This window comes from Cetorhinus maximus, chromosome 11 (assembly GCF_964194155.1).
Source record: "Cetorhinus maximus chromosome 11, sCetMax3.hap1.1, whole genome shotgun sequence".
NCBI classification, from domain to species: domain Eukaryota; kingdom Metazoa; phylum Chordata; class Chondrichthyes; order Lamniformes; family Cetorhinidae; genus Cetorhinus; species Cetorhinus maximus.
Window position 1 is genome coordinate 39,746,467 of NC_135889.1, and position 12,890 is coordinate 39,759,356.

The following is a 12,890-nucleotide window of genomic DNA, read 5'->3' on the forward strand; positions in this document are numbered from 1 at the left end:
CTCTATGGAGTCCATCACCCTACCCGTGGAGACCTTCATGCATGCATGCACAGGCACCACTTCAGCCAGCAGCGGATGGACTCTCCGCCTCGCGTGCCACCCTGTTGAGTGCCTCTGATATCTCTGCTTGATTTGACACATAGAAGCAGAGAAAATAGGACCAGGAGTAGGCCATTCGGCCCTTCAAGCCTGCTCCACCATTCAATATGATCATGGCTGATCCTCTATCTCAACACCCACTCTTTCCCCTTACCCCTTGACGCCTTTAGTGTCTAGAAATCTATCTACTTCCTTCTTAAATATATTCATTAACTTGGCCTGTACAGCCTTCTGTGGTAGAGAATTCCACAGGTTCACCACTGTCTGTGTGAAGAAATTTCTCCTTATCTCAGTCCTGAATGGCCCGCATCCTCAGACCCCTTATTCTAGATCCCCCAAGCAAGAGGAATCATCATCCCTGCATCCAGTATGTCCAGCCCTGTCAGATTTTTATATATTTCAATGAGAGCCCCTCTCATTTTTCTAAACTCCAGTGAATATAGGCCTAGTACACCCAATCTGTCCTCATACGACAGACCCGCCATCACAGGAATCAGTCTGGTAAAGCTTCGGTGCACTCCCTCTATGGCAAGCATATCCTCTCTTGGGTAAGGAGACCAAAACTGCACACACTGCTCCAGATGTGGTCTCACCAAGGTCCTGTACAGCTGCAGTAAGACATCCTTGCTCCTGTACTCAAATCCTCTTGCAATGAAGGCCAACATACCATTTGTCTTCCTAACTGCTTGCTGTACCTGCATGCGTGTTGTCAGTGATTGGTGTACAAGGACAACCAGGCCCCTTTGTACATCAGCATTTCCCAATCTATCACCACTTAAATAATGCTTTGCCATTCTGTTTTCCCTACTGAAGTGGATAACTTCATACTTATCCACATTATATTGCATCCGCCATGTATTTGCCCACTCACTCAACTTGTCTAAACCATCTTGAAGCCTCTTTACATCCTCCTCACCACTCACATTCCCACCTAGTTCTGTGGCATCAGCATCAACATCCACTGGTTCTCCCTTATCTATTCTACTAATTATGTCCTCAAAAAACTCCAGCAGGGTTGTCAAACATGATTCCTCTTTCATAAGTCCATGTTGATTTTGTCTAATCCTGTTGATATTTTCTAAGTGTCCTGTTATCATGTCCTTTATAATAGACTCTTGCATTTCCCTATTACTGATGTTAGGCTAACTGATCTGTAATTCCCTTTTTTCTCCCTCCCTCCTTTTTTAAATACTGGGGTTACATTTCCCACCCTGTAATCTGCCGGGACTGTTTGAGAATCTACAGAATTTTGGAAGATGAGAACCAACACATCCATTATTTCCATGGCCATCTCCTTTCGTACCCTGGGATATAGATTATCAGGCCCTGGGGATTTATCGCCTTTCAGCCCTATTAATTTCTCCAGTACTACTTTTTTAGTAATACTAATTTCCTTCAATTTCTCTTTCTCGCTAGACCCTTGGTTCCCTAACATTTCTTGGAAGTTACTTGTATCTTTTTCCGTGAAGACAGAACTAAAGTAGTTGTTTAATTGCTCTGCCGTTTCCATTATAAATTCTACCGTTTCAGACTGTAAAGGACCTACATTTGTCTGCACTAATCTTTTTCGTTTATGAAAGCTTTTACAGTCCGCTTTTATGTTCCTTGCAAGTTTATTCTCATACTCTACTTTTTCCCCCTTAACCAATCTCTTGGTCCTCCTTTGCTGAATTTTAAACTGCTCCCAATCCTCAAGCTTGCTATTTTTTTCTAGCAACTTTATATGACTCCTCTTTGGACCTAATACTATCCTTAATTTCTTTGGTTGGCCATGGTTGCACCAGAGAGGAATGTTGCAATGCATTCATTTGTTCCTTAACTATTAGCCATTGTCTATCCACCACCATGCCTTTTAATAAAGTTTCCCAATCTACCCTAGCCAACTCACCCCTCACACCTTTGTAGTTTCCTTTGTTTAGATTTAGAACCCTAGTTTTGGAATGGACTGCTTCACTTTCCATCCTAATGAAGAATTCTATCATGTTGTGGTCACTCTTTCCTAAAGGACTCCACACAACAAGATTATTAATTCTCCCCTGTCATTGCACAATACCAAATCTAGGATAGCCTGTTCCCTCATTGGTTCCTCTACGTACAGGTCTAAAAAACCATCTCGTACACACTCCAGGAATTCAGTTGCTACAGTATTATTGTTAATTTGGTTTGCCCAATCTATATGCAGATTAAATTCACCCATGATTACTGTAGCACCCTTGTTACATGCATCTCTAATTTCCTGTTTAATGTCATTCCCTACTTTACCACTACTGTTTGGAGGCCTATAGACAACTCCCACTAATGTTTTCTGCCCCTTTTGCTTCTTAGCTCCACCCAGACTAATCCTACATCTAGATTTCCTCAGCCAATCTCCTTTCTCACTATTGCACTGATTTCATCCTCAACTAACAACACCATCCCACCTCCTTTTCCGTTTTGCCTGACCTTCCTAAATATTGAACATCCTTGGAAATTCAGTTCCCAGTCTTGGTCATCCCGCAGCCATGGCTCCGTAACCGCAATCATATCATACCCATTTACATCTATTTGTGCTGTTAATTTGTCTACCTTATTGTGAATGCTCCATGCATTCAGATACACCGCCTTTAGATGTGTCTTTTTAACATTTTTATACATTTTTTGTACTATGGCCCAATTTTCTTAGCCTTTGTTTCCTCTGCCTTCCACTTTGCTTTCCACTTTTCTATTTCTGTTTTTGTTTCCCTCTCATATGTCTCCTTGCTCAGGTTCCCATCCCCCTGCCACTCTAGTTTAAACCCTCCCCCATAGTACTAGCGAGTGGCACAGGGAGTAATCCTGAGATTACTGCCGTTGAGGTCCTGCTTTTGAATTTATTTTCTACCTCCCTATGTTCTGCTTGCAGGACCCTTTCCCCCTTTTTACCTATGTTGTTGGTACCGATACAAATCATGACCTCGGGCTGTTCACCCGCCCCTTTCAGAATGTTCTGCAGCTGCTCAGTGATATCCATTATCCTGGCACCTCGGAGGCAACATACTGTCCTGGTGTCACGTCTGCGGTTGCAGAAACGTTTATCTGTTTCCCTTACTATAGGATCCCCTATCTCTATTGCCCTCCCACTCTTGTTTCTACCTCCCACCGCCACCCCCCCACCCCACGCCGTGCATCTGAGCCACTCGTGGTGCCATGGATTTGGCTCTTGCTGCATTCCCCTGAGAAACCATCTCCCCAGCAGTATCCAAAACAGAAAATCTGTTTGAGAGGGAAATGGACCCTGCACTACCACCCAAGTGCTTTTACTCTGTCTGGTGGTCACCGATTCCCTTTCTGCCTGTGCACTCTTTACCTGTGGTGTGACCACCTCACTGTACATGCTACCCATGAAGATCTCAGCCTTATGGATGCTCCACAGTGACCCCAGCCACAGCTCCAGCTCTGAAACACGGATTTCAAGTAGCTGCAGCTGGAGACGCTTCCTGCACACATAGTCGCCATAGGCACTGGAAGTGTCCCTGACTTCGCACATCGCATAGGAGGAGCATTCCACGTGGTTGTGCTGCCCTGCCATACCTTACCTGTAAATTACTCCCTTTCCCCCTTCTCTTGCTGCCACTCCAACATCTCTTGGAAGGTCAATTCTAGGTGTCTGTCATCGGGAGTGAGCCTCACAGATGCTTCTTTCCCAGCACTCTTCCAAGTGCTGATGAGCTTGGCTGACTCTGCCTCCTCATGCTGCGGACACGTGTCCATGCAGTGGCCACCGGAATGTGAGATCCTTCCTAAACTAGAACTAATATCCACCGAGGTATGTGTCTCTGGGCTGGTGGAGGGTGCAGGTATCTGCTATGATGCCTCTACAGGTGCATTTTCTTGATCAGCGATGTCCTCGTTCCTCTACGGGCTTGTGCTCATGCTGGTCGGGGCTTCCTCAGTCTCGGACCTTGCCCTCTTCCTGGTGGCATCTGTAAGTGAAAGAGGAGAGTGCAAGTTACTGCATAAGCTGCCTCCAAAACGGAAATACCCTTGACCCTGAGATTTTGATGAAATGCATGGATCCTTACAGGATGGAGGCCGCAGGCCAATCCCTCCACCTCCAATGGATCTGTCCTGCTCCATCCCTGTCATCTGGGTTACCCGCTCCCCAAAGTCAGTCAGTTCTTTAAATTGTGGCTGACTCCTTCTGTATTCTCCCTCTCTCTAAGGTTATGGCTTAACTTCTCCTGTGCAAAGCAAGAAGATGGAGTTGAGAGCAACTGGGTTTCATATATCTTTCTCATGCTTCTATCCTTACAAGTAATCCACTGGATTGTGTGCCATGTGATTGATGCATTGCAGGTTGTCCCGAAGGGTTCTGAGCTAGCACCCTCCAGCACGATGAGCCCATGCAGATATAAGGATAAGGCTCAGAAGGCATGTCATTTGCAGTGCTTGTTGGTGCCCTCAACACTTGAGCCCTTTTACCCCCTGACCCCCTCCCCTCCTAGACAGCATGTGAGCTCTCTGTGTGGAAGAGTGAGAGATCCACAGTGGCAGAGTGGATGGACTGCAGTGGGGCTATGAGGCATGACCCCATGGTGCCACTGAGGCCCATGTCTCCTGTACTATTCATTGAGATTACCCTGGCAGCACGGATTAGGTCATTCATCCTTTTTCAGCATTAGAGGGCAGTCCTTATTAGAGGGGGACCCTGGTCACTGAATGTCCTGGAGACTTCCTCCCATGCAGGGTCCCTCTCTCTACTCGGCCTCCTCCTCCAACCTTGTGCAAAGAGGACGTCCCTCCTGGCCTCCACTTCGTTGAGGAGGACAACCACGGAGTCATCACTAAACTTGGATGGCGGAGCTCCATGTCCTCTTCTGGCCATCTCCTCAATCAGTGTGGTTGGTAAGTTACTGTCTGGGCGCCTTTTAAATATGGTGCCCGGAAATGATGGTAGGGTGCACCCTATTCAGCCCTCTCCACCATGCCAAACATCAGGAAACCCCTGACTGCATAATTAATGAGGCTGGGGTCGCTCAATATAGCGGCCTCTGGCGGCGGGAAACACTCCCTATCCCCACCCCCGCCATGGAACTTAGTCCTAGAGGGGAAAATTCCGCCCTGTAATGATGGAAAACAGGATATATATATAGTCACTGGCTGGAAATTCATGGAACTGACCCTAATCTACTGGGGTAACTTTGTTGGAAGTGCAGCAGAAATACTGTTCACATGTGCAAACCTGAAATTCTGACAAAGCTATAGGGCAGAATTTTTCCATCAGCGTGCAGGGGGCGGGACCCGTAGGCCGACCCGTAAAATGGCGTGTGGTGACGTCGGGCGCCAGTCCCGATGTCACCGTGTGCCATCGTGATATTTCGCTGTGACGTTGTCCGTTGCACGGCCGCCAGTCATTACCGGGCCAATTAAGGTAGTTATGGCACCAATTGTCCTGGATTTTAAGGCGTCTGTACGATATTCAGCTCGTCGCATGGGCGCAACGGCTATTCGAAACTTTCCACGGGCTGGAAAGAGGGATCATTGTTTTTGCGAATCCAGACATTTAACAGTTAGTGCTCAGAAGTTATTGAAAGTTGTGAGTGTGAGGTGGAGAAGTCTCAAACGCATAGCAGCTGCTTGGACTCCACTCAGCCTTCAGGTCAGCACTTTTCAGTGAGGATTTTTTTTGGGGCCTGTAGGTTTCAGCAAGCTTCCCTGAGCCTGGGAATGGGAGGTGATCTGTCCACCGGAGGCACCTCATCTGAGGAGGAAGGGAGGGTTAGAAGGGTGAGGAGGCCAGGAGTGCACATTCACCCTCCGGGGGAGCCACCTTTGGGAGGACAGGCGCAGGCACAAGGAGTGCAGGACCAAGAGGTAGTCCAAGGCGCAAGGGGCCGCAGAAGATGCCACTATCCTGCTGCCAGGGTATACAGAGTGTGAACCAACTACCTCGATATGCCCGAGATGCAGTGCTGAAGGAGGCTCCGTCTGTCAAGGGAGACAGTCAACACTATGATTGGTCCAGAGATATCAGCAAAGTGTGTGGGTGGACACCCCATGCCCGTCTCTCTAAAGGTCACAGCTGCCCTCAACTTCTATGCCTCCGGCTCTTTCCAGGGCACAGTGGGTGATCTCTGCGGTGTCTCACAATCGATTGTCCACACTTGTGTCAAGCAGGTGACAAACGCTCTGTTCAGGCGTGCACTGACCTTCATCCACTACCGCTGGAACGAGGTCAGCCAGACAGAGCGAGCCGGAGGTTTTCAGGCAACTGCTGGCTTCCCCCGCGTCCTGGGTGCTATAGACTGCACACATGTGGCCATCAAGGCACCAGCAGGTGAGCCCGGTGCCTTCGTCAACAGGAAGATCTTCCACTCCATGAACGTGCAGATAGTGTGTGATCACAGGATGCTGATTCTACAAGTCTGTGCAAGGTGCCCAGGGAGCTCCCACGACGCCTACATCCTCAGACACTCCCAGGTGCCAGGGCCCTTCAGTGCTCTGGCTCGGCTTGATGGATGGCTGCTTGGTGACAAGGGCTATCCCCTCAGAAGATGGCTCATGACGCCTCTCCACCATCCAAGAACAGAAGCTGAGCAGTGGTACAATAGGAGCCACGCCTCCACAAGGGCTGTGGTGGAGAGAACCATCTGTCTTCTTGAGATGCGCTTCTGATACCTGGACCGCTCAGGGTGGGGGGTGGGGGCACACTCCAGTAGCCCCCAGATCGTGTGTCACAGATAGTGGTTGCATGCTGCGCTCTCCACAATCTTGCGCTGGAAAGGGGGGGGATGCAGTGGACAATGAAGACGTTGGCGCAGTGGCTGCGGCTGCACACGATGAGTCCAGCAGTGAGTCCGAGGATGAGCACGCACAGGGAAATGCTGAGGGGGTAGACGCTGACCGGGTATACTCCAGGGAGGCAGGGACACCCAGGAGAGCATGCAGGTCCATGCCCCTGTGAGAGCATGCAGGTCTGAGCGCAGCCCCACCGACCCCTGATCCTGTCCCTGGAGCTGCCTCTCCATGAGAGTCGCCAATCTCTCCATGGAGGAAGCTTGGCGCTCAGCCATGATGCTCAATGTATCGGCCACGGCCTTGCATAGACTTCTCTGCCACTGACACCAAGCCAAGCAGAGCCTCATGTATCTCCACCAAATGTTCCTGAACACCTGGCCACATGTCAGCACTTGGCTGCTTCACCCACAACTCTAGAGGCTCATCATCTGCCAAGGACTGAGCATGTGCCTAGGCCCCTTCAGTCCTCCGACTGCAGGTGCCATCGGCACTCTGTCTCCGCTAGCTGCTTCAGCGACTGTGAAGTGCCCTCACTGCTGTGATCCGGGACACTAGCCGAAGATATGCCCAACGAGGTGCCAGTATCTGCGCTGATGCCTGCCTGGCAGAGATGGTGTGACGGTTCTAATGGTGCAACTTCATGCCCCTCAGGTGTCAGAGGGGGCCCCTGCTGCTCCTGCTCCCGGCCGTGCGCTGATGATGCTGAAAGGAAGAGTAAGGAAATTCGATCAGTTAGCCTGCGGGCAATGTCAATGTACATGCCTGTCCCCCAGCTCATCAAGCGCTTATCATTCCACACGCACTGGGCAAGCGATGTTGGTAACATTACTCACTGAACAATCAGCAATGGCATGGATGTTGGGAGACTACTGGTGATGTGAGTGCTGGCCATACACACCTGCCCGTGAAACCCCAATCTCTCTGGCTCCAGTGGCCCCTGGGCGCGTGCCACCTCTCCAGGTCCAGTGCTTCCTGCTCATTGCGGCTGAGTATCAATATCTGGGCTGCCCACTGCTAGTACTCAGCCGTTCAGCGCTGTTATGAGAATTCTTCTCCTGCAGATGAAAAAAATTGCATTGATAAGTGATACTTGTACCGTCAATCTCCTCACGGCCAGCCCGCCCCAAGCCCAGTTGGCCACTGCAGGTCTGCAGTGCATCCTTCCCCCGCTGGCGCTGACACTCACACTAATACGCCTGGTGTGTCCTTTCCCCCGCCCCACATACTGCCTTCATCACAGTTGGGAACACACAGTTGTACCAGCCATTGCAAGGAGGCACAATGATGTGGAGGGCTGAGGGCAGCACATTCATATGTGCCACACGACCTTGAAGACCCTTTCACACCATGTCATCATCCTGACTTCCACATGTCGTGGAGTTCGACCAACATGCCTGGATGTAGCTCCTCCAGGTTGAACCCACCACAGTCATGTGGGTGTCACTGCATCACATGCTACGGGTGCAGAACCCATTTCACCTCATGCTGACGAGTGCATAGGCAATCTCTGTTGGGCTGCCCAGCTAAGGACACGTGCCGTCACTAACTCATTGCACTCAGGCCACCCAGACATGGGTGGTCCGCCAGCGGGGGAGAAGGTTACATGATGGGTGCAGTGAATGATGCCAACATGCTACTCACCCTTCCCGTGCGCAGCAGGCCGTTGAAGTGCTTGTGGCACTGGGTCCATGAGCACCGCACCACGTCGTGGGAGCTCACGACATCCGCAACCTCCTCCCACGCACGCTTGGTCAAGTGGGGTGGCCTCCTCCTTCCGTCCTTGACAGAGTGGGACTAGCTTCAAGGAACTTACAATTAATTTTCTACTTCTTTTAAATATGTCCACCGCTACTTGAGGGGTGCATCCAGTATCTTGCTGAAATGATGCCCAAAAATATATTGGATGCCAATGTCAGTAGAGATCCTGTGTACTTGCCAAGATTTCCTTCCTATTCACCTGAAATTGAACAGTAAAACAGGAGAAAAGTTAAGCTCAATTGAATCATTGGATGAGGATGTCAGCTCACTGGCTTTTGACTCTCGTAGTTTATCTATCATTAAAATTATTAACTAGAATACTGCAACCTGGTATGGTGATTTCTGAACCTTGTTTGTGAAATCTGCTGTCCAATTGAGTGAGATTTCAACCTAAGAGCATTTATCTCACACAATTTACTAGTTTATTACTACTTTTATGGTTGTCCATTGTGCACCTATAAGAAATATATTTTCAATTGTTCTTTGTTATAGTCTGGTGTTAAGACCACTCTGAAACCAATAATCTTGGAAGAAATCCTGGAGGAAAACAAAAGAAAAGTTATAGACATTATTGCCAAAGAAAGTCTGGGACCCCAAGAGCATACCAAACTGTATGATAAGTATACCATGCTCATCAATAGGCAAGCTGACTTGGATGTAGAGCAATTCCTGAATGAAGAACATACATTTGAAGTGACGGCACAGGAAATTCTTAAGTACCTGAAACTGAAAGAGGAAATTAAGTATGAGTCTCAAAAGGTACCTACTAACTCAGGCTTAAATGATAAATTATGTAAATTATGCATTTACATAAGAATGAGTTAATATAAGTATATTTTCTTAATTTTTACAACTAAATTTATTCATTATTCCATTTATGAAGCATTTTAATCTACATTGATAACTGTATGCTAGATGGTAATATTAACATTACTGTATTAACTAGGTAGTTAGCAGATCATATAATAAAACAACTTCTTTGCTCTCACAATTGTGTTTTTCATGCAGCCATACTAATGTACTCTTTATTTTGTGTAACTGCCTTAATATTTGCTCAGGTTGTTCGCCTGGGGATGTTTGAGGTTCACTGTGATGAACTCATAAGGGCTCTTGTGAAACGGGCAGAAATGCTGTATGAGAAACTTCTGAACAAGATAAACAAATATCATCAGGATGCAAATAAAGCGTTAGTACTATTCCAAAACTGTTTCTGAAAAATAGTATGTTCTGTACAAATCCTCATATAATTCCAAAACCTTTTAAGCACAATGATAATTGGAGCTGCTTAGTGCTTGTTAATTAGTTCTTCCAAACCTTCTTTCTGCTGCTAAACCCCACAACACTTTATCCTATTTCTGCTAAACACTAGATACTTAATTCCAACCTAGTAAATGGTATGCTGTCTACCCGGTGCGTGGATGAGGGTCATCTCAAACCGGCTTAAAAGGATATTGCAGTGTGAGGGGGAGGATTCAGTCATTGTAGTCCATAGTGGAACTCACAGTATAGGAAAGAGAAGGCAAGAGATCCTGTTCAGATTGTACCAGGAGCTAGGAGCTAAATTTTAAAAAAAGAACACCGAGGGTAATAATCTTTGGATTATTAACCAAGTCATGTGCAAACTGATGTAGTGATAGGCAGATTAGGAAGGTGAACATGGGGCTGAAGGAATGATGTGGGGCAGAGGGGTTCCATTTCATGGGGCACCAGCACTATATAGGAACAAGCTGAACTGTGGGGACAAGCTCCACCTCAACCAGTTGAGTCAAGCTTCTGTTGGAAAGGATGAATAAAGCAACCACAAGTACTTTAAATTAATAAATATGTGTGGTGGAGGACTAAAGCAGAAAAGGTAGTATAAATAATTCTAAAACAAATGAAAAGGAAGAGAATAGAGTAATGGTCAGAAATTGTGCTTTAAGCATTACAGATAAAGGAAAACTAAAAGATGTAAAACATTTAACTCAGGAGATTTAATCAACATTAGTGCAGAAGGACAGGTTAGTGTTTGTGGCCCAAATAAGCATTTTTTATACAAACTCAGGCGGTATAAAGAACAAATTGAATCAATTCCAAGGACAAATTCAAGTTGGAGGATATGACATAGTAGCCATTACTTAGACATGGCTGCAAGAAAATCAGGATTGGGAACTGAATATTATTATTTGATTTGGGACTGATTCAGGATCTGCAGATTTTATGGCACGTAGGGCATTTGTTGATATGTGGGATGTATGATCATGTTATCAGTTTGCATCATGGTGTATTCTTTTTGCTGCTCTTGCTTTTCCTCTTCATTTTGTCATCGTTGGGTCTCAAAGCCCTGGGATCCTTCCCCCAAACACTGCCACTATCTGGTTTGATCCAAGGCAATGGTCCCTTCAGAGCTGAGGTCAATGTTGCATTCCTTCATGTTGGCTTTCAGCACATCCTTGAAGTGCTTCTTCTGCCTTCTTCTGGTGCACCTATCCTGATCAACCTGGAAGAAGAAGACCTGCTTTGGGAGCCTGGTATCTGACATCTGAACTATATGACCGACACAACTAAGCTGATAGCGGATGATCAGAGCTTTGATACTTGTGGTGCCTGCTTGTGAGAGGATACTGATGTTTTTCCAGATATTCATCATAAATCCTAATCATATGCATTTGGAGCTTGCTGATGGAGGACTTTGGTCTTCTGAATGTTGAGTGTAAGTCCCATCTTCTTGTATGCCTCAATAAGTATGTCAATGATTCTGTGGAGATCCATTTCCCACACAGCATTTACTGCTGCACTATCAGCATGTTGGAGCTCAATGATTCAGGTCAGGGTGATTTTAGTTTTTGATTGAAGCTGCCTGTGATTAAATAGTTTACAGTTCATTCGATAAATAAGCTGAAATCCAGCAGGGAGCTTGTCTCTAGTCAGATGGAGCATGGCAGCAAAGGAGATAAAAATAAAGCAATGACACAACTTTGTTTGATTCCTTTCTTAACCTCAAAAGAGTCTGTAATGGGTCCATTGTTAAGGATTATTGCTCACATGTCATCACGAAGCAGGGTCCTCCAGAGTGCCTCACGATTTACAAATTCAAAGGCCTTTTCCATGTCAAAGAACGCTATGTAGAGAGGTTGATGTTGATTGCAACATTTTTCTTGTAGTTGGCGAGCTGTAAAAATCATGTCAGCCGTGCCTCTTGATGGCCGAAACCTACACTGAGATTCGAGGAGCAGCTCTTCAGCAAGCATAATAAGTCAATTCAGAAGGGTTCTTGTAATGATCTTTCCTGAAATGGAAAGCAGGGAGATGCCTCTGTAATTTCCTCAGTAGGCTTTGTCCCCTTTCTTGAAGATTGTCACAATCAAGGTGTCCTTAAGATTATTTCGAACTTCCTCTTCATTCTGATCTGTAGGATAAAAACATTGAGCTGTAATGTTAGTTCCTTTCCTCCATGCTTAAAGATTTCTGTGGGGATCCCAGCACCTCCTGTTGCTTTCTTCTTCATTTGTGTGATGGCTTTCATCACTCCATAGGTATTAGCGGAGTTCCAAGCTCATCTATGACTGAGTGTTGTGGGATGGAGTTGAAAACACTCTCATCAACAATTGATTCTTGATTGAAAAGGCCTTAAAAATGCTCTCTCCAACAGGTGTTGACAAATCCACTTTCCTTGATCAGATCTCCCCCATCCTTAGGCCTCAGAGAAGCTGGCCCTTGAGTACTTGGGCCATAAATGGCCTTTGTGGTAGTGAAGAAACCACACATATCATTCATGCCAGTGAGATGTTGAATTACCTTGGCCTTGTCTGGCCACCACATGTTCTTTATGTTGCTAGTGCATCTTTGTACCTTGGCCTTTACTTGTTAGTAAGCCAGATTCTTTTGCTTTGAGGTTGGGTCATTTAGCCAGCCGTAAAAAGTCTTGCACTTATGATTAATCAGTTTGTTTATTTCCAGATCATTCTCATCAAATCAATCATGGTGTTCCCTGACGGAAAATCCAAGTGTCTCTTTGCAGGCATTGATGATATTGGACTTAAGAACATTCAAGCACTGTGGAAGCTCTTCTGTTCTTGATCGAAGTTTGGAAGTTTTTCCATAAGGAGTTTTGGAACTGGTCTCTTTTGATTTGATCCTTCAGGGCTTTGACTTTGATTTTTCGTGGATATCTCTTCTGTTGTACCCGTCTTTTTGGAGCCAGTTTAATGGACATAATTGAACGATACCAGTTGGTGATCGGTCTAGCAGTCATCAGCCTCTGTCATTGCTCTGGAGGTGTGGACACCTTTGCGATT

General features: G+C 46.5%; 1 protein-coding gene across 1 annotated transcript in view; it reads left to right on the plus strand.

Moving 5' to 3' along the window:
- The window catches only part of dnah7 (dynein, axonemal, heavy chain 7), a 614,695-nt gene that overhangs the window by 101,567 nt on the left and 500,238 nt on the right, over positions 1-12,890 (plus strand). Inside the window, exons 12-13 of the mRNA XM_078551851.1 lie at positions 9,106-9,372; positions 9,672-9,799. Coding sequence (XP_078407977.1) covers positions 9,106-9,372; positions 9,672-9,799 — 395 coding nt within the window. The remainder of the gene's footprint in view (positions 1-9,105; positions 9,373-9,671; positions 9,800-12,890) is intronic.